Source organism: Rhinolophus sinicus, chromosome 8, assembly GCF_057876585.1.
Source record: "Rhinolophus sinicus isolate RSI-liver-muscle chromosome 8, RSI-T2T, whole genome shotgun sequence".
Classification (NCBI taxonomy): Eukaryota; Metazoa; Chordata; class Mammalia; order Chiroptera; family Rhinolophidae; genus Rhinolophus; species Rhinolophus sinicus.
This window is the reverse complement of record NC_142508.1, coordinates 62,556,833-62,580,087: the sequence shown is the minus strand read 5'-3', so window position 1 is coordinate 62,580,087 and position 23,255 is coordinate 62,556,833. Positions and strand designations below refer to the sequence as shown.

The 23,255-nt window shown below is 45.2% G+C and overlaps 1 protein-coding gene across 4 annotated transcripts in view; it reads left to right on the top strand.

Moving 5' to 3' along the window:
* Positions 1–23,255, top strand: part of ZFHX3 (zinc finger homeobox 3) — a 245,170-nt gene that overhangs the window by 200,464 nt on the left and 21,451 nt on the right. For all 4 annotated transcript variants that reach the window (XM_088800271.1, XM_074314649.2, XM_074314652.2 and 1 more), the window contains 2 exons: positions 16,898–17,031; positions 17,188–17,388. In XM_088800271.1, the coding sequence (XP_088656397.1) occupies positions 16,898–17,031; positions 17,188–17,388 (335 nt within the window). The remainder of the gene's footprint in view (positions 1–16,897; positions 17,032–17,187; positions 17,389–23,255) is intronic.

Genomic DNA, 23,255 nt, shown 5'->3' with positions numbered 1-23,255 from the left:
GTGAGCACCCACACCCTAAAATGCACCCAAAAGGGAGGCAGGCAGTGCAGCCAGGCAGGAGAATGTCTTACCAAAAGCAGCAGAAATTGAAGAAATCAGGAAAGGAAGTGCTATTTCTGCAAAAGCTGGCGTCCAGAGAAGAGGGACTGCCATTTTTCATGATGTTGGATTTCTGTACTGAGGGAAAGAGAAGCTAAAACTAAGAAGAAAAGCTTAGGTTTTTTTGAGGAGGAGCAAAATCATTTCTGAGAAGACTTACCAGGACAGATAAGTCTCCCAGAAACCACCACAATAATTAGAGGAAATGATATGACAAGCAACAGAAATTATTGTATTTGGTCAACCTAATTCTTACTGCCTTCCATTATTAATATTGTAATACTTAGATTTTTTTTTTTTTTTGAGAAAATATTTACCTTCTGGAATCTATACTGGTTGGGCCTTTGTTACGTTTCCAGGCACAATTGTTCTTAAATCATGTTCAGTGTTGGCCTTCACAATTTAAACAAGATACAGAATCTTGGAGAGAGGCCAGAGGAGAGTAATGAAAATGACTGAAGGTTGAGAAATACTACCTCTGAGAAGAGGCAGAAGAAATTGGGGCTGTTCAGCCCGGAAAAGAGAAAATCGAGAGGCAGCATTGCCATTTCCAAATATCGGGCGGGATGCGCAGTGTAGGCTGTGAGTCGCCGTCCGTGTGTCCTGGGAGATGACGACGGGGCGTCCCTGCAGCTGTGTGAATGGACGGCACTGGACGGGCTGTACTGTCTCCATGCTGCTTACCACCCCCTTGGGGCTGGGCTCTGTGCCGTCCAGAGGCCTGTGCTCGAGATAATGCGGAGGGATAGGGCCCAGCATGAGCACCTAGGGAGATTTGTAGGGGAGGACCAGAAAGGAGGGGATGGACATCTGTGTTCAGAGGCCCCGAGTGTGGGCGTAGGATCGTCCTGTGTTGCTTTGCATGGACCGAGATCCCAGTGTGTGCTGTACTGTTAAGGTGAGATCTAAACAAACTTTGCAGACAGATAGCAATTAAACATATCTTCCCGGAGAATATGAACTTGGAAAGAGGATTTCACAAATGCAGTTTGAAGACTGAGGAAGCTTCCAGACTGTCTGTCTTTTGTTTCCACAGTGTTGGTGCCTGGTTTCTGATCCTGGCTCTGCCATTTACTAGCTGTGTGACCTGGGTCAGGGTACCTTCCCCTTTCTGTGCCTGTTTCCTTACATGAGATGAGGATTAAAAATAGTACTTACTTCCATGGGATAGTTGTGCAGAGTATGTGAATATGGGAATGAATCTTAGAACAGTGCCAGCATATAGTAAGCTCTGATAGGAAGAGTTGTTGTCGTTGTTTTTGATAGCTAAGTTAAATAAGATTAGGAAAACTAGTAGTTGTTCCCCTTTGGGTCCTCCCATATAAATGCAAAAGTTGCTAGGTAGCTTGTGGCTTCTGGTAATTTTGAGACGCTGAGGAGGGACAACATATAAGGATTTAGTGGGATCCGGCAAATGATATTTGGTGCAAATGTTTCCTGCATTCTGTATGCTGAGGACGCTAAGAAAACAACAAAAAGTAGCTGTCATCTGCAAAACTCCTACTATGTGCCAGACCCTTTGCCAGGCACTTTGTATGTGTTTCTCTAGTCCGTACCCAAGTTATGGGCAAGCTTTATTGAGGGTGGTTCAATTAAATCACATTCAGAGTTTTTATAATTCAGTGGGAATGTGTCTCCACGGTGCTCGGTGCTCATGGACATGCTAGGTGATCGGGAACCTACTAGGAGACTTAGAATGAGCACCATAAAAACAAATGTCTTTAATAAGCCTCCTCTTTCTCATTCATTCATTCAAACAACAGGCCATACTTAATCTCCGAAAGACAAAGCCAGGACAGAGAATGAAGGAGTAACTCAGAGGTGCACCCTGCCAGTTGTGCTGTAGTAAAGAGAGAAGGGAAAATTCTTCCCCGACTCCTGTAAATGATCCTCTCTTGACCCGAAGCAGAATTTTGTCTATATTGTCTGAGTGTATAATGACAGGCTTTATTAAGGAACTCGGTCGATTTGATCTTGGAATCGATGTCGGTGCCAGCAACCTCTTCTGAACTTTCCTTGGGATCTTCAGTATTTTATAAAAAGTGCCCGCGTTTGTTCCATTTACTCCCTAAATTGCAGTGTTCCTATCGGATGCAATGTGATGGGGAGTGCTCCATCCTGGCAAGGAAATAATAGGGATTTCACAGTTTGCGCTGTTGATTAGTGACTGCTCATGATGCAGATGAATAATATTTCAAATGGGCCTGGATACCTGGCATTTTCTCAGCTCTCGATAAAGTAACCAGTTTGTGCAGGAATGGAGAATCTTTACTAAAAAGTTTTAGTTATTTCACATTGGGATGGGACTCCCAGTTTCCTTTTTGGTGTCTGTTGGTAACCCTGTTTAGGCTTATTTTATTTAGATGGCAGGCCTTTTACCTGAGTGACAGCAAGACAAGCAAGATAGTGATTTGAATTATGGCAGCACCAGTCTCACGTGCAGTGCCCAGGTCCCGCCCCGTGTGCAGGGCACTGGACAGAGTTCCACCGGTCACAGGTTCAGTGAGGTGACAGGTCTCACCTTCAGGGAATGGAACACTCTAGTGGTGATGTGAGGACCACCTAGTGCTGTCCCTTGGAACTTTCTGTGCTATCGAAATGTTCTGCGAGTATGGTGTACAATACAGTAACCACTAGCTAGATATGGCTCTTGAGTGCTTGAAGTGTGGTTAGTACCACGTTTATGTTTAAATTTAAATTTAAACAGCTGCACATGGCTAGTGGCCGCCATACTGGACAGTGCAGCTATAGATACTCAGAACTAACCCTGAGAGAATGCAGTGCAAGTATAACTTTCCAGTTATTATTAAGGCTACATTAAGCTCTCACTCTGCCAGGCACCATTCTAGTGCATCACACCTGTCCTTGCCAGCAGCCATGCCAGGAATGGCTCACAGGTACATGGGTGTGCTGATCCCCACAGCCCTTGGGTTGGCCAGGGAGGGCCAGGGACTGCTGCAGCAGGGTCAGTTGCCACTTCATCTATTTTACCAATTTGCCATCATTTTCTGCGTGTGCTATAAGGTGAAAAAGAGGTGGGAAGCATTACTTTTTATATGTTACATACATTATTTCATTTGATTCTCACCCCACACTCCATGAAACAGATACTGTACGTAGCTACCCTCCTCTCCCTGCCATTTTGCAGATAAGTAGACTGAGTCCTGCGGCGAAAGCAAGTTGCCAGAAGGCATGCAGGTAGGCTCAGACTTGCTTGCTGGCTCTCCCACTCACTAACTTAGGGCAGAGCCCAAGCTCCTACCAGTATGCTCTCCAAGAATGGCATTTTTCAGGCTAATCATTTCATCTAGTTTTCATGTCCCTTCTAAGTATGAGGAGTAGCCCCTCCTAAAGCTGTGCAGTGGCAACAGTGACATGACAGCCACGTGTATGTTCAAGATGAGTGTGCCTTGTGGTAAGTCAGCGTTATGCTCAGTCTGAAAGCAGGATGGTGAAGTGGCAAGAACTCTCTCGATTTGGAGTCATGCAGCCCACCCGTTAGCGAATGACTTTGGTCAGGGCACTTAGCCTCCTGGAGCTTCGGTTGTCTCATCTATAAAACGTGGACCAGTGACACCCGCCAGCCAGCCCCAGCCTGGGTCCCATGATGGCGAATGGTGGCACGTGTACCAGCCCTTGGTCACATCTGCTCGGGGCAAGTAGAAAGCTCTCTCATGGACCAATGGAGGGTGCAGGAAGGTTCTGTGAAGCAAAGCCTCGTCCCTAATGCACCGCCATTCTCACCATCCAACTATGTGGTTTTCTGTTTTGAAACGTGAAAATGGTCCCTTGTTCTCTTTTAGCAGTGTGGATTCGAACGAGTGTGTTCTAGATTGAAGAGCCCCCAGTGTCAGCAACTGAACAATAATTAATGCTGTGATTGTCCAATCAATCATTAATTGCTATAAATTAAGTGATATACAATTAATGGGATGCTTTATCACCAATAATTAGGGGAAAAAATTGAACTCTTGGCAAAGAATCATAGCAAGATGGTTATTTAAATCCTGTAGCCGCCATGGTTTCCAGCCACAGAGCATTAAGTGGGGTCTAGTTAAGCTAATTTGAGACAAGATGACCAGGGGGTGTTGGTGCTTTAAAAAACAAAACAAAACAGAAGGTGGATGGTGGGGGTGGGATAGCCCAACTTAAACAAACCCCATGATAATGCTTCAGAAACCCCTCAGTAATGTCCATGTTTATAGATTTGTAAAATTTTGAGTTGGAACTATAGTTTGAGTGTTGTTTTTCTAGGGGAATGGCCTGAAGGGATTTTATTTTAATAATTTTTTTAAATCCATGATGCTCACCTAGCACAGAGCAATTAGTGCAGTGGAGCGTCCCTGATTTGAATCTGCGGAAGATTGCTATTAAAGGAGGTATTAATGGGCTGGCACGGGCTGGGCGACTGTGAGGGAAAGTGTGTTTATGGAATACGGTGCTGGCAGGCATGATTTCAATCGGATTTGACATGTTTAACATAAATGTATAGTGTGCCTTTCTCACTGTGTATGAATAATTCCCACAGACCCACTGCCTTTCTAATTACTGAGGTTGAAAAAGAGCAGGTCAGGCACATCCTGGTGGAAATCTATTACCAGCCCTCCCCCTATTCTCCCTGTTGTTTACAGCTTTGTATAAATAGAGATGCCATTGTATGGGGAACTTAGTGCCCGAAATGCAATCTGTGACAGAGACAGAGAATGGAAGGGGACTACAAAAACCCTTTCTTACAAATGGAGTCCATAAAGACAAAAAACAGTATGTGCTGAGAGGAAGTGTTGTGTGTTAGGAAAAGCATTGGGCTACTCGGTGTCAGAAGACCAGGGCTCGAGACCTCACTGCCATTAAGATTAGCAGCTTGACCTTAGGTCTCTGGACCTCAGTCTCCAGATCTTTAAAATGGCAGGTTGGTCTAAGTGGTTTCTTGCGGTTCCCGGAACACCTTAAAAATAGAATTAGAGGAGGGACAGTTATACGGTAGTGTAGAATCTTGGAGAGTATGAGTTTCTAAAGTCAGAATGCTGGTAACTGAAGGATTTCCCTTAGTTATGGCTAGTAGAGATAGGTGGGTCAGAAGCCTGGGCAGAGTTTCAGTTGGCCCCTGGGGCTCTTTCCATGAAGGTAGGATAGTACCAAGCCCGCCTTTCTTGGTGGGGCATCAGAGCACCCCGTTCTCTTGCCTACTGTGTTTCCCCCAAAATAAGACCTAGCCGGACCATCAGCTCTAATGCGTCTTTTGGAGCAAAAATTAGTATAAGACCCGGTGTTATATTACAGTAAAATAAGACCAGGTCTTATATTAATTTTTGCTCCAAAACACGCGTTAGAGCTGATGGTCCGGCTAGGTCTTATTTTCGGGGAAACATGGTAGTCCTGGGTCACTGGGAACCATCACACTGTTGTCAGAGCTCAGTGTGATGCAGACATCCATGGAGAAATCCTTGGAGACTCATGGTGGGTGCCTTTGAGTGGCTGCCCATGTCCCAGCCCCGTCATTGGCTGGAAGCCAGGCCATTCACCACCACCACGCCTCTGCAAAAATCATTTTGGCCGAATTCTATGTCCTTCTGGCACTTCGTTCCATTTTCCACCTCACCCAAAAGTAAATTTGCTTTTGCAGTAGGGTGCATGTGAGGGAATGCTGGGAGCCCGGCTTGCATGGCCCCTTTGTGGTTCCTGTTCTTGCCAACGGAAACTGTTTTTGGTTTTACATTTTTGCACACAGATGGGAATTGTGCAGCTATGTCAGCTTTTCCAGAGTCCACTTGTACCCCTCCCCCACCTCCACTTCCCACCTTTTTTTTTTCTTTTGTCCAGGCCACTTTCAGTATAACTTGGCTGCTTAAAGTCACTGCAGGCAGAATTCTGTCTCACAATTGAAAACAAACCATTTGAACTATTTTTATGTTGGGAAGCAAAAATAGATATAGGGTGTGGTACGTATCTGCACTCGCCTGAATTCCAGTAATTCAGAGGCTTTGGCTTTGAGAATTTATATGGTAAGTCATAAGAAAGATAGGGACCACATCAACTGAGCAAACACTTTTTGAGCATATGTCTAAGGCAGATACAGGATATGCAAAAAAGTCAGGAACGCACTTGTTAGGAGGGGCCTAGTATGTCATTACCTAACTACCTCGCAGCGTCATGAGAATTATCATCAAGGTGTATAGATAAAGGACCATGAAAATATAGGTTAAGGAGCAAATCATTTTTCATCACTATAGAAAAATACCTTGTAAATTTACATATTGTTCTTGGAAAGGGGTCATGTTCATCTTTCTGGCTTTTTCGTGTTTTAGGTTTTGTACTGATGCGGGGAAGTACCTCTGTTATTAAAATCATGGTCATGATTTTCTTAAAAATGCCATGGTACCTTTCTCATGGAATATCAGAGCACTTTTGTTAGCCACTCACATTCTTCCTGGGTCCAACTTTATCTCTGTTGTAACGGCCAGAGAACTAGGACTCATCAATGGGAACTCCTGGGTGTCGGATTTGTGATGAAACCCTAATTTGCCTTCTGGGTCAAGGATATGTTCCCCAGATTATAGAGCTAAAGAGTATATAACATGGTAATTTTCTCTTATTATAAGAAGATCGGAGAAAAGTTGAAAATCTTGTTTCTCTAGCTGTCAAACAGAATTCTCAGCTCTTTATGGTCAGGACTATGTCGCATTCATTCATTAATTCATTCATTTTTGTTTTTTAACAAGACTTTTCTTTTGGAGCAGTTTTAGGTTTACAACAAAATTTAGAGGGAGGTAGAGATTGCCCATTATCTTTGGCCACAACACATGCATAGCTTCCCCCATTATCAACATCACTCACCAGAATGGTAGTTGTTGTTTTTGTTTGTTTGTTTTTAACCAATGATGAAATTACATTGGCAGATCATAATCACCTACATTCCATAGTTTACCTTAGAGTTCACTCGTGGTGGTGTACATTCTGTGGGTTTGGACAAATGTGTAATGACATGTATCCATCATTATAGTATCGTACAGTGTTTTCACTGCCCTAAAATCCTCTGTGCTCTGCCTGTTCATCTCTGCCCATCCCCTCATTCATCCATTTTTGTAATCTCCAGCACCTAGCAAGTGCTTAATACTGTTAGAATGGTCATCCACAATCTGTTGGTAAAATAAACACTTTCGAGTCCACGTTATTCTACGTTCTGCTTTTTAGACCTCAAGCCCGTGGGTTAGTAAGACGGTTCCATGTTGATCTATGGAGAAGGCAAATCAAGGTTGTCTGTGCTTATCTTTAAAACCAGGCCTCTCCCTGCACGCTGTGGTTCTATGGCCACACGTTGACCCATATTATTTCCCAGAGATACTTCCAAAAATGAAACCATAGCAACAAATGTTAGAGCTCTCATCCTGCGCTGGACTCTGTGGTAGATTTAATACGCCTGATCTTTTTTGCTAGCCTCACAGAAACCCTGTGAGCAGAGACTGTTCTCCCATTGATAGACGAGGAAACTGAAAGCTCGGTGTGGTCGAGTAAAATGCCTGAGGTCACGCAGCCGGGATCTGGATCAGGTTGTGGCAGCACTGCAAACCACTGTGCTTTGTGACTCAGCCAGGAGACTGTGCTTTTGTACAGAGAACGTGGCCACAGGAGAACAACACGTGAAACCATCAGTCCTTGAGGTGTCCCCAAAGGTGCATGAGAGCACGTCCCACCCTGTCACACAGAGCATTTGTCCTAGGCCCAGGGAGGGCTTTGAGCAACCTGAGTGTGGGGGCTCCGTGGACACTGAGAAACGCGGACATGAATGTGGCTCAGTGAGGGGTTTCCCTGTCTCTGGACAGTACAAAATTCCAAGAGGAAACATTTCTGGTCTTGGTTCCTTTAAACGTACAGGAGAAAGTGGAGAATCACTCCCATTTTCCAGCCTTACAGGGACCTGAGTGAGATCTTTTTTTACCCAAATACCGATTCTCACACACCCCTGTCAAACCTGGACAAGCACAAAGAAGTCCATGGGGGAGCGTGAGGAAAGTTGATTTGCTAAAGGTACTGAAAAGTTAAGCCCAGGGCTCTTTGTGTCTTGTCACCATGCTGGACCTAGATTTTACGTATGTGTTTATTTTCATAAGTTCAGTTTCACTGTATAAATTTGGGAAGATAGGCTTGGAAGGAAGAAAAAACTGGAAGAGCATTGTTATATTCCAATCTCTGGGAGTCTGTGCTGTGTTAGGGCTCAGAGACCCTAACTACCCTAATTAATGTTTGATTCCGTGGGTACTAGATGAGCTTCTGTTAATTAACTTCGGCCTGGTCCCAGAATGACCCACATGTTCCCTTGTGTTGACCTACATCTTGTACCTCTAGACTTTTTCTTCTGTCAGTTCAAGTGTCTCTAAGGTCCTGCCCGTTCTGGTTTTCTCCAAGTTCATGGTCATCTTAATCCTGTAATTAAGCCAGAGGACAGAGTGATAATGCAGACCCTGGTGTAGTCCCCGACCATGGCCACCATCCTCACAGAACACTGTGATCACAGCTGCAGATGGTGTCTGCACAGTGCAGGAGGCTCTCTGTGCGGGGGGAGGACAGGACATTTTGGGGGAACTGATGAGACCCAAGGCAGTCCAGCTGACTTCATACCTCAAAGGGATATCAAGTCCCTTTGGTCCCCAGCTCCTGGCACAAGCTGGGCTCATGATGGCAGCCCAATGTCTAGAATTTATTGAATAGACCGTCAGCCAATGTTGGTCTAAAAGAGGAGGTGGCTGTTGGCTGTTTTGATAGGTGGTTCATTCACAAACCTGACCCAGAGGGAGCAAGGTATCTTGAAATTGAATTGTGGGATGACCCTTTGGTAGCTCAAATCAGTGTGGGTAAGCAGCCTTTTGCCTATTTCAACAAGGAATTAGTGCAACGATTGATGCCTCTGGTGTAGGGCTTAGCACTGTTTTCTCCTCAAAGATGCAGAGCAGGCAACTGGAGCCACCACTCAGCATGGGCCCGCCACTCCACCTTGAGGCTGCATCCTGGGAAAGCAGAGGCCGCACAGCGTGGTGTGATCCCCTGTTCCCAGACTGTGGCCTTGTGCACACAGGGGCTGGTGTGCATCTCGGCATCCTTCCTAGGGCTGAAGCGAAGGGGGCCCTGGGCAGGTGTGGTCTGCAGGTGCCAAGGCCTGGGAAGCCAGCACTGAAAAGATGCTTCTCCTTCTGCAAAGCGGAAAGCACCCAGTGGTATTTGTCCTCTTTTCGCAGAGGTTCTCTAGGACATGTGGAAAGATCAGGATTTCCATAAGCAAGGCAGTTTGTCATTATTCTGGATTGCCCTGCTGGTAGAACACATGGCGGTTATTCCTTCTGGATTTCTTTGAAAATGCAGCTGTGTCCTGCTAAGGGACAGCCATGTTTAATCTTTGGTCTGAGGGGAAAAACTTGTAGTTTTGGGACCAGGCCGCCGGGCTTTTCTCCCTGAGTGTAGATCCTGTAGATCCTGTTGGCAAGAATCATTCAAAAGGGGACTGGAAGATCCACCCGCACTGGCTGGGCCCCTCATTTAATTCTAGCCCAACCACAAAGTGCTAAGGTTCCTACCAGTTACAGAAAGCTTTGGCTCTGACAGTGCTTCTCAAAGTGTGGTTCTTGGACCATCAGCCTCACCTGGGAACTCACTAGAAATGCAAATTCTCTTAATCAGACCTATTCTCCGGAGTGGGTCCGATGATCTGTTTTAACAAACCCTCCGGGGGATTTCTGACCACACTCCAGTTTGAGTGAGGTCATCTCAGGGCTGTGACCTCTCAGTGACACGCATGAAGTGTGGAGACCTAGTTCTCCTTTAACTGGATGGCAAGCCCTGAGCCCCTGCTGGGTGAGAAGAGGTACAGAGCTCTCCTACAAGACTGGAAAAGCACCTAGAAGATGCACAGGTCCTGAGTCTTGGCAGACGTAATGCTGGATAGTAGGACGGAGCAGGAGAGAGGTTTGGCGAGAGAAATAAGGTCACCATGAAGGGTGATCAAAGGCCTAGACATCTTTATCTAAACGCTGCTGATAAAGTCACACCTGAGCGAAGGGGACACGGCACCTTTCTGCATTACTCTTGCAACTTCCTGCGAATCTATAATTACTTCCAAATAAAAAGCAAAAAACAAGTAATAACACCCAAGAGCTTCTGAAGTTTTGAAATGCTGGCCTGTCGAGTCACATTTGAATTGGAGGAAAAAAACAATCAGCCAGTCCCGGAGGACCAATGGCCGTCCTCTGTAGCATAACTCCATTTTCTTTGAAATCCTTTCTGGAAACAGAGAGACGTGTCTGATAAGTTGATGAGACCTGTATGTTGTGCTCTGTCTGTCTAGGCATATTCTTCTACTTTCTGAGTAGGTGGTTGTAGTTCTTTAGAATGCTTTCTGGAGACATACAGGAGCAGCTTAGCTTGCGGGTACTGAGAATGGGACTCTGTTTTGAATAGAAGGTTCTTTACCTGACTGTCTGGACTTTGAGGCAGATTCCACACCTTGCTGGGAAGGGAGAAGCCCTGGCTTCGTGTTAGCCAGGGCGTGAAGACCACCCCGGCTGGGTGTACCCTGCACACCTCCGCTTCACACAAGTTCCTGGACTCCTCCTTGAAACATCTTCAAGTACTTGGTTGGAGGCAGAAGGAGACCCTGCTTGTTTACAGACCAAGTTGGCAGCAGAGCAGACCCTTTAAAGCAGGGGTGTCCAAACTTTTTTCAACGGTTTTCACCAAGGGCCATATGCAGTAAAATACACAAACAGCCGGGCCACTCTCTCAAGGTGAAGTACGTATTGCCTCACCTGGTTTATTTAAGTAAACTAAATATATTTTTGGAATTTGCTGCAGGCCAATTAACAATGGATTGCGAGCCGCAGTTGGCCCACAGGCCGCAGTTTGGACACCCCTGCTTTAAAGGAACTGCTGTTCTCTGTATTAGGGGAGAAAGAGAATTTAGCCAGATTTCTGGCCACTTATCAAATTCAGTAGCTCCACAGGAGACGCACATATGAAATCCTAGCCTCTGCTCTGGGGAGGGAATAACAAGCAAATGCCAACGGCAGCTCCACTTTCAACGACCGCATGGAGATCACAAAGTCCAGAAGCACAGGCTACCCTCTGAAAACGATGCATTTTGCTGTCCAGAAGGAGGACGAGGAAGGGTGAGAAGCTGAGGGAGAAGGGCCATAGAAAGAGCACATTGCCCCTTTCGTTTCTTGATTGTTAGGAGCTGAAGGACCATTTTCAGATCTAGTGAAGCTTCTGTGTCTAGGGTGCTGGGTATAGTTATCCCAACTCTAACACTGAGTATGGAGTTGTGTGAATTTTTTTCTCCTTAGTCAATGGCGATAGATAAAAGATTGCTGTAAATTTCTGGGGCAGGTGGCAAGCTGGTTTACGGAACACAAGGCTTACGGAAAGTAGCATGAATTAATAATCATTTAATTGGCTCCTCCATTATGTTGCTGGTTTGGGAGATGGAAGTTTAGATGGAGGGGCTGTCAGTGGTACTTTAGCTAAGAGTCTGATGGTTGAGAAGTGGGGGTGGAGGCTGCCTTTGGCCTCCCCACAAGAATTGTGTCAGGCAGCATCCCAGACCCTCAGTGGGCTCACCCCGGGGCCCCCAAAAGGAAGAGGGTCAGCACTTTGGTGAGCACTATATCCACGTGCTACTCTACCATGAAGAGGAAATGCAGCGGAGACTTCCCAGCAACGTGGACAGCTCAGCTCATGCCCAGGACCTCCTCACAGGAGACCTTGTGTGTGTTGAGTGAGGAGACGACGAATTTCGCTCATGAAACAGAAAGGATTTCTACCAATACTTTTGGTTTTGGAGGACAGCCAATGTCTCGGCTAATGATTAGAGAAAGCCCAAAACTGGGTACCTTAAGATTCCATTTCTTCTTCATTTCCAAATTTTCCTCAGGTTTCTTTTTTCTTGAGGCAGCAATCCCGTGTCTTACCTGGCTTCACAATTGTCCAGACTGTGTCACTAGATGAGAAAGGAGGCCTGTGTTGGCATTAGGTCCACTGGCATGCTATGGCATTGCCAGTACAACTCCCAAGTTTTCAGTGCCTTGGATGTTAATGGGTTAGTGAGAATTGGAATTGGGCGAGAATTCATTCTAGGAAGAGTGGTTTTATCCGGTGAAGTTACATGGGGCTGTGTTTCTACCATACTTGGCCACTTTAGAAGACCCCTAAATTATACTATTCTTTAAAGTAAGTCACTTCCTACCTGAAGTTGTACTGGTCTTGTTTTAATTATTCTGTGTGCTTAGAGAATAATAAAACCATGTCTTGAAAATTGCAAATAAAACCTGCATGAATTCAGATTGGCTCTCTTCTCTTTCCTATTCCCTCTAATGAGTATGTCAAGAGGGGTAACTTTTTAAATAAATATTTTTAGAGGTTAAACACTCCCCAAATATGCTAAAAACAAAGGATATCTGGAATTTGATGTGTGCATGCGTAAGTGATTTTCCCCCCTAAAGAAGCCATGCATTGATTACTATGTTTCCCTTTGCAATGAAATTCTTTTGCCTAGAATGTAGAGGAATCTGGAAGACCCATGGAGTCATGAGTCAGGTCTGCTTCTCTGTATGTCTTTGTCAGCTGCAGTGGCCAGCCCCTCACAGCTGAAGGGGATATGGTGGCTTTCAGCCCAGAAAGCCAAGTTTGAGTTTTTTGTGCTCCATAGCAGGGATAAGCCCGTCCTTTCTGTGCCTCTTCAGTGAGTTGGACAGGACAACCGTAACTCCTGACAAGGCGAGTAAATGTTTCTTCACTCCTTATAAAGTTTGCATGGCAAGGAATCCACAGGTCACATCCTATCCGGTTTCGGTAAGGGTTTGACCCAGCATTCCGTTGTCACAATATCCCATTCGCCCAGCTTTACAGAGGATGTAATCTATAGTTCATCATTCAACATGATTCCTTGCCACATTTTTATCCTCTTTGAAGTGCCAGGATCCCAGCGTGTTGTCTGTGGAAGATTCATTGGGATTTAACACATATTTTCATAGGACATTGCGGCCAAAATGAGGAAGAAATGCTTCAACCAGCAAAGTAAAAAATACCACCTGATGTTTTGCACAGTATGGATCTAAATATCAACCTTTTCGTGGACAGTTCAATTTAAATGTTGAACTATTTAATTATAATATTAAAAATAATAGAACTACATGACAAACTTAGAAAATGGGGAAATGGTCTATGATGCCATCAGCTACATACAACAATCATTTTCTTCTAGTCTTTCTTTTAAATATATATATAGCTGTTCTATGGTATGATGCACATTTTATCTTATTTTTTTCCGATTAACCTTCTTAAGGACTTTACCATATAGTTTCATAGCTGTCATTGTTAATGTAGTCTAATACCCAACAGAGTGGCTGTAGCATTATTTACTTAACCAGGCCCTGTTGTACGAGACCTACATTGTTTCTAGTTCATTTTCTCGTTATTGTGAAAACCACCATGGGTAGTCATCCTTCAAGTTGTTTGCATTTTTGTTGTCAGTATAAACGAAAGGTTCCAGGTACTGTTTAAACTATGTCTTGCCTCAGGAGTGCATCTATTTCCATTTCACTAACGTGATGTCGTAGGGTCCTTAAAGTGATCAGTAATTGATTTTTTTTAATGTTTTCTAGACTGTGACCTCTCTGCCAGAATTGAAGTCAAAGTTTAGAAAAGTCTTCAAAGCAGAAAACCACTGCTTTTTCTCTCTTGGTGTTTGTACAGCCTCATTTACTTATGTCTACAATGTGTGCTAGTGATGGAATTCAAGTAGGAATTGATTTTGAGACTTGGGCCCTTCTGAAGTTGTTCAGAGAGAAGAAGCTTGAGGAAACCTGAGACTGAGGCCTAGATTCAACCTGCATCCAGCATGCTAATGGAGAACTCACACAACTGTGTGCCTGGCTAGAGAAACTGTAGAAAGACTTAGGTATCGTGGCTTGATGGGGATTGACGTCTTAATGTCTGAGGTCAAGCTAGGAGGGGGCCTGTCAGCCTAGTTAAGAGAAGGAGCTGGTAAACTGCAGGTGACTAATGTCCACTTCTAGATAGATCCAATCTAATAAAAATGCATGTTGTCCTGGGTGGGCAGGAGATGAACCCCAGAATTTTTTATACCCGTGGATGTAGTATTTCATGTTATGTAGCAGGGCTGTTGTGTTACTGGGGAGAAAGAGAAATGAGGGAGTGATTTTATTTTTTTAAAAAAAACACTTTATAAGGACTCCTTAGCTCGAGCTCACAAAGGAAGCTTTAGAATTCCAGAGCAGTTTTGAGTTTCAAAAAAAGAAAAAAAAGTAATAAAAGTTCCCCTCTCCATGCCGGGGGGAAGAATAGTGGATTCTGAAACCAGAATTCTCACCTCTGCAACCTCATCACAATTCATCTTGTGTTCAGCATTGAAGGAAGAGGATGGACTCTTTGGTCCTGTGAGGAAGCTAATGCCGCGCCGGGTTACACTGTGTGCTTTTCAGCTCCGAGTGAGTGAGATGAGTTGGGTGGTGGCAGCCTCGGTGCCCATTCATTCACACTGTCGAGCAAGTGCATGACTGACAATCATTCTAAAGGGGGGCCGCAGGCAGGTTTACAAGGTTAGTGTCATGGTCCTGTAAAAGCAAGTGTTGTTTCAGGTCAGGCGGACTAACAAAAAGATAGGGGTGGGTGTCCGGAATAGAATCTGTGTCTTGGTTTGCCTCTCACGGGAGGAGGAGCAAAGATCACACTTTCCTCGCTATAGCCCTGAGCCTGGCCCAGTGCCTGCAGGTTGGAGGTGGAAATAGGAAAGGAGAAGGGATGGCTGTGAGAAACAAGTATCCAAAGTACCAGCTAATGAATGCCGCTACCCACCCCATCTTTAGAATGCGTTTGAAGAACTAACACATAGAAGATAACCAGTTAGCAAAAATGAAAAACTGATGGAGAATAAGGAACCTGCGGGGGACAGGGGAAACTTAAGTCCCTGAAACCTTAGTTAACGACTCCTTTCATGGGAGTGTTCAGGCAGGCCGCCATCACACCGTGAGGTCGAACCCCTGGGACACAAGGCTCCACAGGATCAGGTCTGCGGGCGGCCAGGAGATGGGAAGTGGGCCATGGGGGAACCGGTCTAGAACGTTACAGCACCTAGTTAATCGGCAGCCAGTCCATCACATTAAATATCCAGCCGTCATGTATTACCTTTCAAGTGAAAATGAATAACTCCCATTAAGAGCAAAATGGGTTTGAAGTCGATTCGAGACAGATTAAAGTACTGTTATGAATGTATGTGTTGGGAGGAGGAGAGGTCTGTGTGTAATATGCTTGTCCTTGTACTTTTTAAATAATAGATGTCCTACAAACTTATGTAGACCAGGTTACCAAGATACTGGGGTTAAAGGTCACGAGATGTGCATTCAGGGAAGAGCATCGACTTCCTGGAACATTTCCTGCGTTTGGCAATTTTTTTTCCAAAATTATTTTGTGGCCTTATAATTTTAATGAATAAAATTGATTTCTTAAACTTGTTTATTAAAGCACACATCTATAATGACAGCATCTTAGTATTCACATCAGGACCAATTTCAAAGCTGAGTGTAAAGTGGAAACGTGAGCCAGGTCACTAGACTGGATGAGACAGAAAGCAGTTTGGCCAAAGAGTAAAAATTAAGCTTTCTAAACCAGTGACCTTAATGCTAAGTCAAATTATTTTTCAGTGAGGGCAGTGGGTATAAATTTTCTCTCTACCATCTTCAGGATTTTTTTATTTCTTACCACTTTTAGCGAAATTCTAAAAAAATGGAGTCCCACATCCAAAACAAGTGAGAGAGCCAATCCTAAATACTGAGCAGGTTTGGGAATGACTGAATCCAACCATGTTGGGAGTTTTTTATGCTGGAGGAGGCCTGCTCTGTCCTGGTTAAACCCTGAGCCTGGCTGCTTTCTCATCCAAATCTTCCAGCTCCCTTTGCACGCTTCAGAGAACTTCCACCAACTTCCGTATCCACTGTTTGCTACTGTAGTCATGTGACTCCTCATTAATTAGTGTTTTGGGTTTTTTTGGTGAAGTGGGATGCAAAGGGCATGGTTTGGGCAAACAGATAGGAAACATTCCCGCATATCATTCACTCTGAGTAAACTTTTGTGTCTGGAGCTTTGAAAGGTTATAAGTTAGATTCATGCCCTGCCTCGTTCTACTCTTCAATTCCCAAACTCTTCCCCAAAAGCAAGTTGCTAAACTCAAAGTCATTTGTATGCAGGTATCTGTGTGAACCTTTCTCAGGTCACATTTATCACGTCTTCTGCAATGTACTGTGCTGTGATTCCAAGAGCTGGACAGTAAAGTTGGGGCACACAGTTTATCACATCTATGAAAACAGAGTGTGTCTGGCAGTCAAATTGACTAGTGGTTGGTGAAGCCACTGGTGAGACTCCCTTCCGCCCCCCACCTTCAGCTCTCATGCCTCCCACAAGCCAGTGGATTGTGTCTTGATGTGGGGAGGTCAGACTAGACGGAGTTTAGCTCAATCCAGCTCAGCCTTAGAGTCCATTTCTTTACTTTTCTTTCTTAGTGTTCAGTTGTTAAAGTAGTGACAGAAAATTCATGGGGAGCTGGTGGGGGAGGGGGGAAGAAACACTTGCTTTTTTTCCAACATGCTCAATAAGTTGGTCCGGATGCTTATCCTGTTTGAATTTTGGTGTTTCAAGAAAATCCTGTGCGATAAATGACTGTTGACTGTCACCCAACACGCGCCCTGTGGGAGCCGGCCTGGTCTGGCTGCTGTACTGCATCTTCTGCTTTTTCCTCCAGCATCGTCCAGCCAAGCAGAAAAGGAGCTGACAGATTCTCCTGCAACCTCCAAACGCATCTCCTTCCCAGGTAGCTCGGAGTCGCCTCTCTCTTCGAAGAGACCAAAAACATCAGAGGAAACCAAAGCGGAGCAGGTGAGGCGGGGAGGGGCCTGCTGCTGGGGGCGGGGGAGCGTTTCAGGTATCGGTGGGGACTGAGCTCATGGGCAGACAGACGGGCGGGCTTGGGGCGGGCACTGTCGCTGGTGGGAACTGCAGATTCAGCCAGAGGGCTGGGTGTGTCCCCCACAGATGTACCAGTGTCCCTACTGCAAGTACAGCAGCGCGGACGTGAACCGGCTGCGGGTACACGCCATGACGCAGCATTCCGTGCAGCCCCTCCTGCGCTGCCCGCTGTGCCAGGACATGCTCAGCAACAAGACCCACCTGCAGCTGCACCTCACACACCTGCACAGCGTGGCGCCCGACTGCGTGGACAAGCTCATTATGACGGTAAGAGCCAGCAGCAGGGCCCGGGGGCTCTTCCTTCCCCGGGGTCAACAGCGCGGCAGTAACATGGACAGGATACCATGGTGTGGGACGACAAGGCCAGTGTAGAGCCAGTGCAGAGCGGGAAATGTCACACGTGGGCCTGGTCCTGTGACTTCTGGCCTACTGTGCCTGCCTTAGCCTTGGCACGACTGTGGCCCAAAGAGCTGGATCTGTACGATTCTCATCCCTCGTCATCCTCTCCCTGAGGAATGCAGAGGCCTAGAGCAGCTCACCTTTTATGTGAAGAGACTGTTATTCAGATTCTCAAAACCTTTACTGTGCAGGTCATGGTCTGCTCTCACATTTCATCCTCACAAGAATCGGACACATTTACATTAACAGCTGAGGAAAGAGGCTCAGAGAAGTTAACTGACTTGATGTCACTTGTGAGGCGGAGTTGAGAAGTGATCCCACATTTTGCACCTCTAGGAGTGTAGCCCTGTAACGTGGGCGTCTCTCGAGTGGACACTTTTATTCTCAGAGCAGGAAAATGGTCAGTTGGAAAACACGTATTGATTCTTGAACGAGGGCTTTGCATTTAGAACCTGACTGCATGCAGGGTGCTATACCTGCAGGTTTTGAAAGTGTGGCTTTAAGTGGCTTCTATAAACGTGGCCCAGAAGGTTCATTATAAACATTTAAATCTAATTGTAAAACTTTACAAAGTACCACAAGTAACACTAATGTCCTACTTTCTGTCTGTACTGGGGCTGCGCTGAAAGCCCTTTCCTGATCACTAGAGGAAAAACAACCAAAGAAAAATACGTCTCCAACTTATTTCAACGGTGGAATGATGAGAAGTTAATTTGATTGCCTTTTCGTGTGAAGATTCCCAGAGAGGTAGTCTGTTCAGAATTCCATGGTACAACGTGTGGGTCACAGACATAACCTCTAGGCATTTCCCATTCCCTTTGGTTATGCAAAATTAACAAATAACGTTGTGACATTTAGTCGTGAGGAACATATCCTTGATGGTGCATCAAGAGAACTGTAGCCCCCAGTGGGCAACGCAAAGGTGACCTAGCATGAGTTTCATTTCAGAGTTCTTTCAAGTATAAATTCACTTTCCATGGGTATTTTCAAATAGACTGGTGAACATTGTTGAAAGTTTCTCTGTAAGTGGAAACCTTCTTTGCATGGGTGGCTTTCTGTAGGTGTTACAGGTTTCCTTGGCATTTTTACCAGCCTTATTTGGAAATAACAAGGGGGATTTTCTGAGGCCTCATCACACTTCCCACTGATGGCCTGGATCCATGGGAGCCTAAAGGTACAGAAGGAGATGTGGGGAGAGAAGCATTTTCAATACCTAGCTACATTTTCCTTTTGCTGAGGTGATTATTTTTCCTGTTTAATGTAAATCTGGTCTAGGATGGGGGCCTCCAGTAATCTGTATGGTTTCTTTTATACATCTCTAAGGACTAGAGTATAAATTATATTTCAAATATCCATTGTTTGTCACATTTTTAGAACAACAGTAATATTTAGTGACAGCGGTAACATTTCAAGTAGTGAGTCTGGTGGTCATTGTGAATCTTCTTATTAACCAACAGTCTTTAAGGGCGGATGTTAGTGCTTTGATTGCTTGGGTACCAATCCCTGAGATATTTCGGGTGTTACTCACTCACTAGCACCTTCTCAAAGCGGTGACTCTCAACCTTCATGGAGACTGATGAAAAAGATTCAGGAGCTTTCCTAGGTTATTGTGTGTAAAGTCTGACAACCACCGTTAAGACCTCCATTGAGTAGTATGCATATGGAAAATTGTGCAGTGCCAGGGAGCACAGGGATACCCTAAAATTCACCCATGGAACCAGGCTGATAAACCTTGCCTAGAAGAATCCCTGATACCCTGATTCTGTAGGAGAAACATGCTCCCGATAGGGGCTGTTCTTGGCACCTTGTACAGAATCCCCTGTGCACCTCATTGTCGCACAGCCGGCAATGGAGATGCTTTCTAGACGTTTCTGAAAAGTGTGTAAATTGTGGGGAATGTGCTGATTATAGAAAGTCCATTTGCTAGAAACAAAGTTAATGGATTCAGAAATAAAGTTGAAGTTGTAGGAAACGTTGTTACACAAGGGTTTTAACTCTTAAAGGTGTGTGTGAGGCTGACGTTGGTACTGTCTCTGCATGAGAAGATGGAGTTATTGCCTGGCTGTCAGAATTGAATTGGTTTTCAAGTTATGAGGATGGTTTGCATTGAGCTAAATGGAGCATTTCCACCTAGATCCTTAAGTTCAGTGGAAAAGATGAGCAGCCTGGGCTCTGGGAGAATTTGTGGCCGTACCTTAAGGTGAACCCAGAATCCTGCTTGAGGACACATCTGGGTTGCTGCCCTGATGCATCAAAACAGATGCCACATCCTTCCTCTGAAAAGTTTGGTGTTAAAACAGAATTTGCATTTGTTTCACAACTAAGTGATTATAATGAACCTTGTGGTCAAAATCATGCCCCCAGGGTATTTTATGGTAATCTTATTAAAAAATTGACTATGGGGAAGTAAGTATTGGTTAGGCTTTCTGACTATAAATCTGTTTGTTCCTGGCCAACTGGGGCAGGAAAATCTGAAAACAGCATGTTGAGAAATGCCCCTCAAATCACAGCTCCGTTTTCTAAACAGTATCATTAAGGAATGGCCAACGCACATCCTCCAACAGGAGAAAGTTACGTCGGCGTTGTCCCTGACTGGCTAGGATGAACAGAGTGACTGGAGAGAGTCTTCTTCCTTGCCCAATGGTTTGACAGAGTTAGCCGCCGGGGGCTGCAAAATAGGAAAAGCTGGCAAAAATCCACAATGGACCATTCCTGGCAAACATAGGGTGTGTCTATGGTAGCTAAAGCTATAAATTCTGGTAAATATTTTTTGCTGTCTGGGTCCAAGGTCTTAGGATCTGGTTTGAATTGGGTTTCAGTCCCTCTAAAAGTAAATTCCACCCTGATAAATGGAAATAGATTACTTTCTACACAATGTCTTTCCGTTCAGTTGTAAATGGAGAGTGTTTTGAGGAGGCTTCATTTAATAATACCTTATCAGACAGCTTTCAGGAACCTGCAGTGTCTAATATGTCTGTTGCTATGGTAACAGCTGCTTGCTTATGCTCTGCATCTCATATCTGTGTCTTCCATGGGCCCCCTTCTTTTTACGAATGAAGGGGCTTGAAAAATATTCTCCATTGGGAACAATTGCAGCTCTGGCCCTCCACTGTGGAAACTGCACCCATAGCACTTCATTCTGCTTGGCCTACTGGAAACCGAGCTCCAAAGGGTGTCTTTACGCACGTCATATGAAAGAAAGCAACCTATAAAGCTTAAGGGTGAGGAGACAAGTGCCCCTCCAGACCTGACTGAGCAGCCCGCCCCCAATGTCAGTTCCACAGCGCTCTTACCTATTTACAGAGAACTTAGAGATTTCAAATCGGTGCAGAGGGTGGAGGAGCTGCTGCTCTGGGCCCTCTTTTTCCCACTCTTTTCGAGAAGGAGGGTCGAGGGTGTGGGGGACATCTTTCTAGCCCTAAGTGCGAAGGAAAAGACCACCTACCATGCATTTCAATACTCTTAAATTATTCGAATTGATCACTATCACTCTAAGTGACAGGACACACCACTGGGATCCTGGAGCATTAATATGGGGAAATTGTCTTTGTTCCTTGATCACAGAACAAAATGTGACCTCACAGTGGAGATGGAGATTGGCTTCTGAGCAGCCCAGGAACACCTTTCTCTAGCCCTTCGTCTTCTCTCCCTTTGGTAGTTTTTATTATTCTGTATTTTTGTGCATGCAGAGATTTCCCTTCTCTGCTCCTGGCCCTGAACTGCCTGCAGTTCTGCAGTTCTCTCTCTCTCTCTCTCTCTCTCTCTCTCTCTCTCTCTCTCTCTCTCTCTCTCTCTCTCTCTCTGAGGCAATAGTTTGTCTCCTGTGATTTTTTTTTTTTTTTTAGGCAGTATCTGTGTTTCTCTGGACTCATTGTGTGCCTGTGCCTTGATGAGCCTCTGGGACAGGCTGGCCGTCTGCCCCTCCCCCCCAACACACATACACAGACACACACACACACACACACACACACACACACACACACACACACACACACAGGCTCTCTGGTGGCCACTGGCCCTGGGGCTGTCTCACCCGCCTGGGTACCAGCTCTCTCACTTTGTCTCCATCTCAGAGGAAGGTAATGAAAATAATCGGGCTTCATTAATTCCAAGCCCTGTGAGATGATAGCCATTTGGAGCCTGTTTGCCAATTAGATGGTCTAAATTAGAAGTGACCTTGGTATACTGCCACTGCTTGCCTCTCTGAGTCTAATGAAGCTCTTCTCTCCAATTCATTCTCCTCAGCGTGTTCTCTCTCCTCTTCTCTCTCTCTCTCTCTCTCTCTCTCTCTCTCTCTCTCTCTCTCTCTCTCTCTGTCTGTCTCTCTCTCTCTCTGTCTCTCTCTCTCTCTCTCAACTGTTCATGCATTTCCTGTTCTCCCACCCACTTCCTTTTTCAGTCTTTTTCATTCTTTGTTTTAAAATCTGGTTCATGGTCACATTTGTTTCTGGCCCACATGAATGTTAATGTAGGCCTTCAGGTTTCCTCTTGGGTTTTATGTTTTAGAAAACAAAACAAAAGGACAGACAACCACACAGAAGATATTTTAGAAAGAAAATGAGACAAAGAGAAACCAGGCCCTGTAGACTCTGTGGTCCAGTGCCCAGCCTGGCACATCGGGAAGGTAGTGAAGGAAGGAAAAAAACCTCTGAAGCTCTGCTGTCAAGAGGTGCCCTGGTCTGCTGGCTGCATTAGTGCAGAGACCAGCTGGCAGGCCCCAGCCGCCATCTAGGTGCAGGAGAGGAAGTGAGCACCGGGCCTCTGACTGGAGTGATGGGCTTTAGATACGCCACTAGCTAGAATGCTCAACTCTGAAAGCAGGTGGGTTTTTACTTCATGCTTAAATTTTTCTAACAGAACCAGTACCTCCTCACAAGGATGTAGAAACTGGCCAGGTCTGTGCCGGGAAGGCCCGTGTCCGAGCCTCTCCTTCTTTTTCCCCTGTCTCTAAGGTTCTTCATTCTATTGATTTTCACTGAAAAGTGAAGGATTTGAGGCTCCTTTGGGAGTCTAGGTTTTGGCAAGTCTATACTCTCACTTGAAAAAGTGAGCCTTTCAGAAAGAAGCCCCACTTAAGGTAAACAACGCCTACGCTGTAGGGATGAGGGTCTCAGAGAAACCAGGTTCAGTACTTTTTCTAAGAAAATATCTTTGCTTTCCAGCCTGTGGAACTTGTTGGTTGCACTGATGTAAGCTCAGACAGGGTGGCCTTCAGAGCTGAATTTGCATGAACGGGCCTGTAAGAACTTGGCAAAATACACGCCATGGTTGGTCAGGGTGTTGTGTTTGGCCATTCCACATCCATGACCTGGAGAAAGCAAGGAGGGTGCAATGCTCCTTATAATCCCAGCTTCTTCTGCCAAGGAAGAGTAAACATTGGCGGCCTCTACCAAATGTCATAGTGGGTACCAGGCCCACAGCGAAGCCTCTGGGATGAATAAGGTATGTCCTTGGGGCTTTAGGGTCCACTCACCTCAGAAATTTAAAAGGCATGAAATCATCATCATAAATGTAATGGTGTACTGAACAAGAGGTACCGTGTTTCCCCGAAAATGAGACCTAGCTGGACCATCAGCTCTAATGCATCTTTTGGAGCAAAAATTAATATAAGACCCAGTCTTATTTTACTGTAATAAAAGTATAGTCTTTATAAGACCGGGTTTTATATTAATTTTTGTTCTAAAAGACACATTAGAACTGATGGTCCGGCTAGGTCTTATTTTTGGTGAAACACG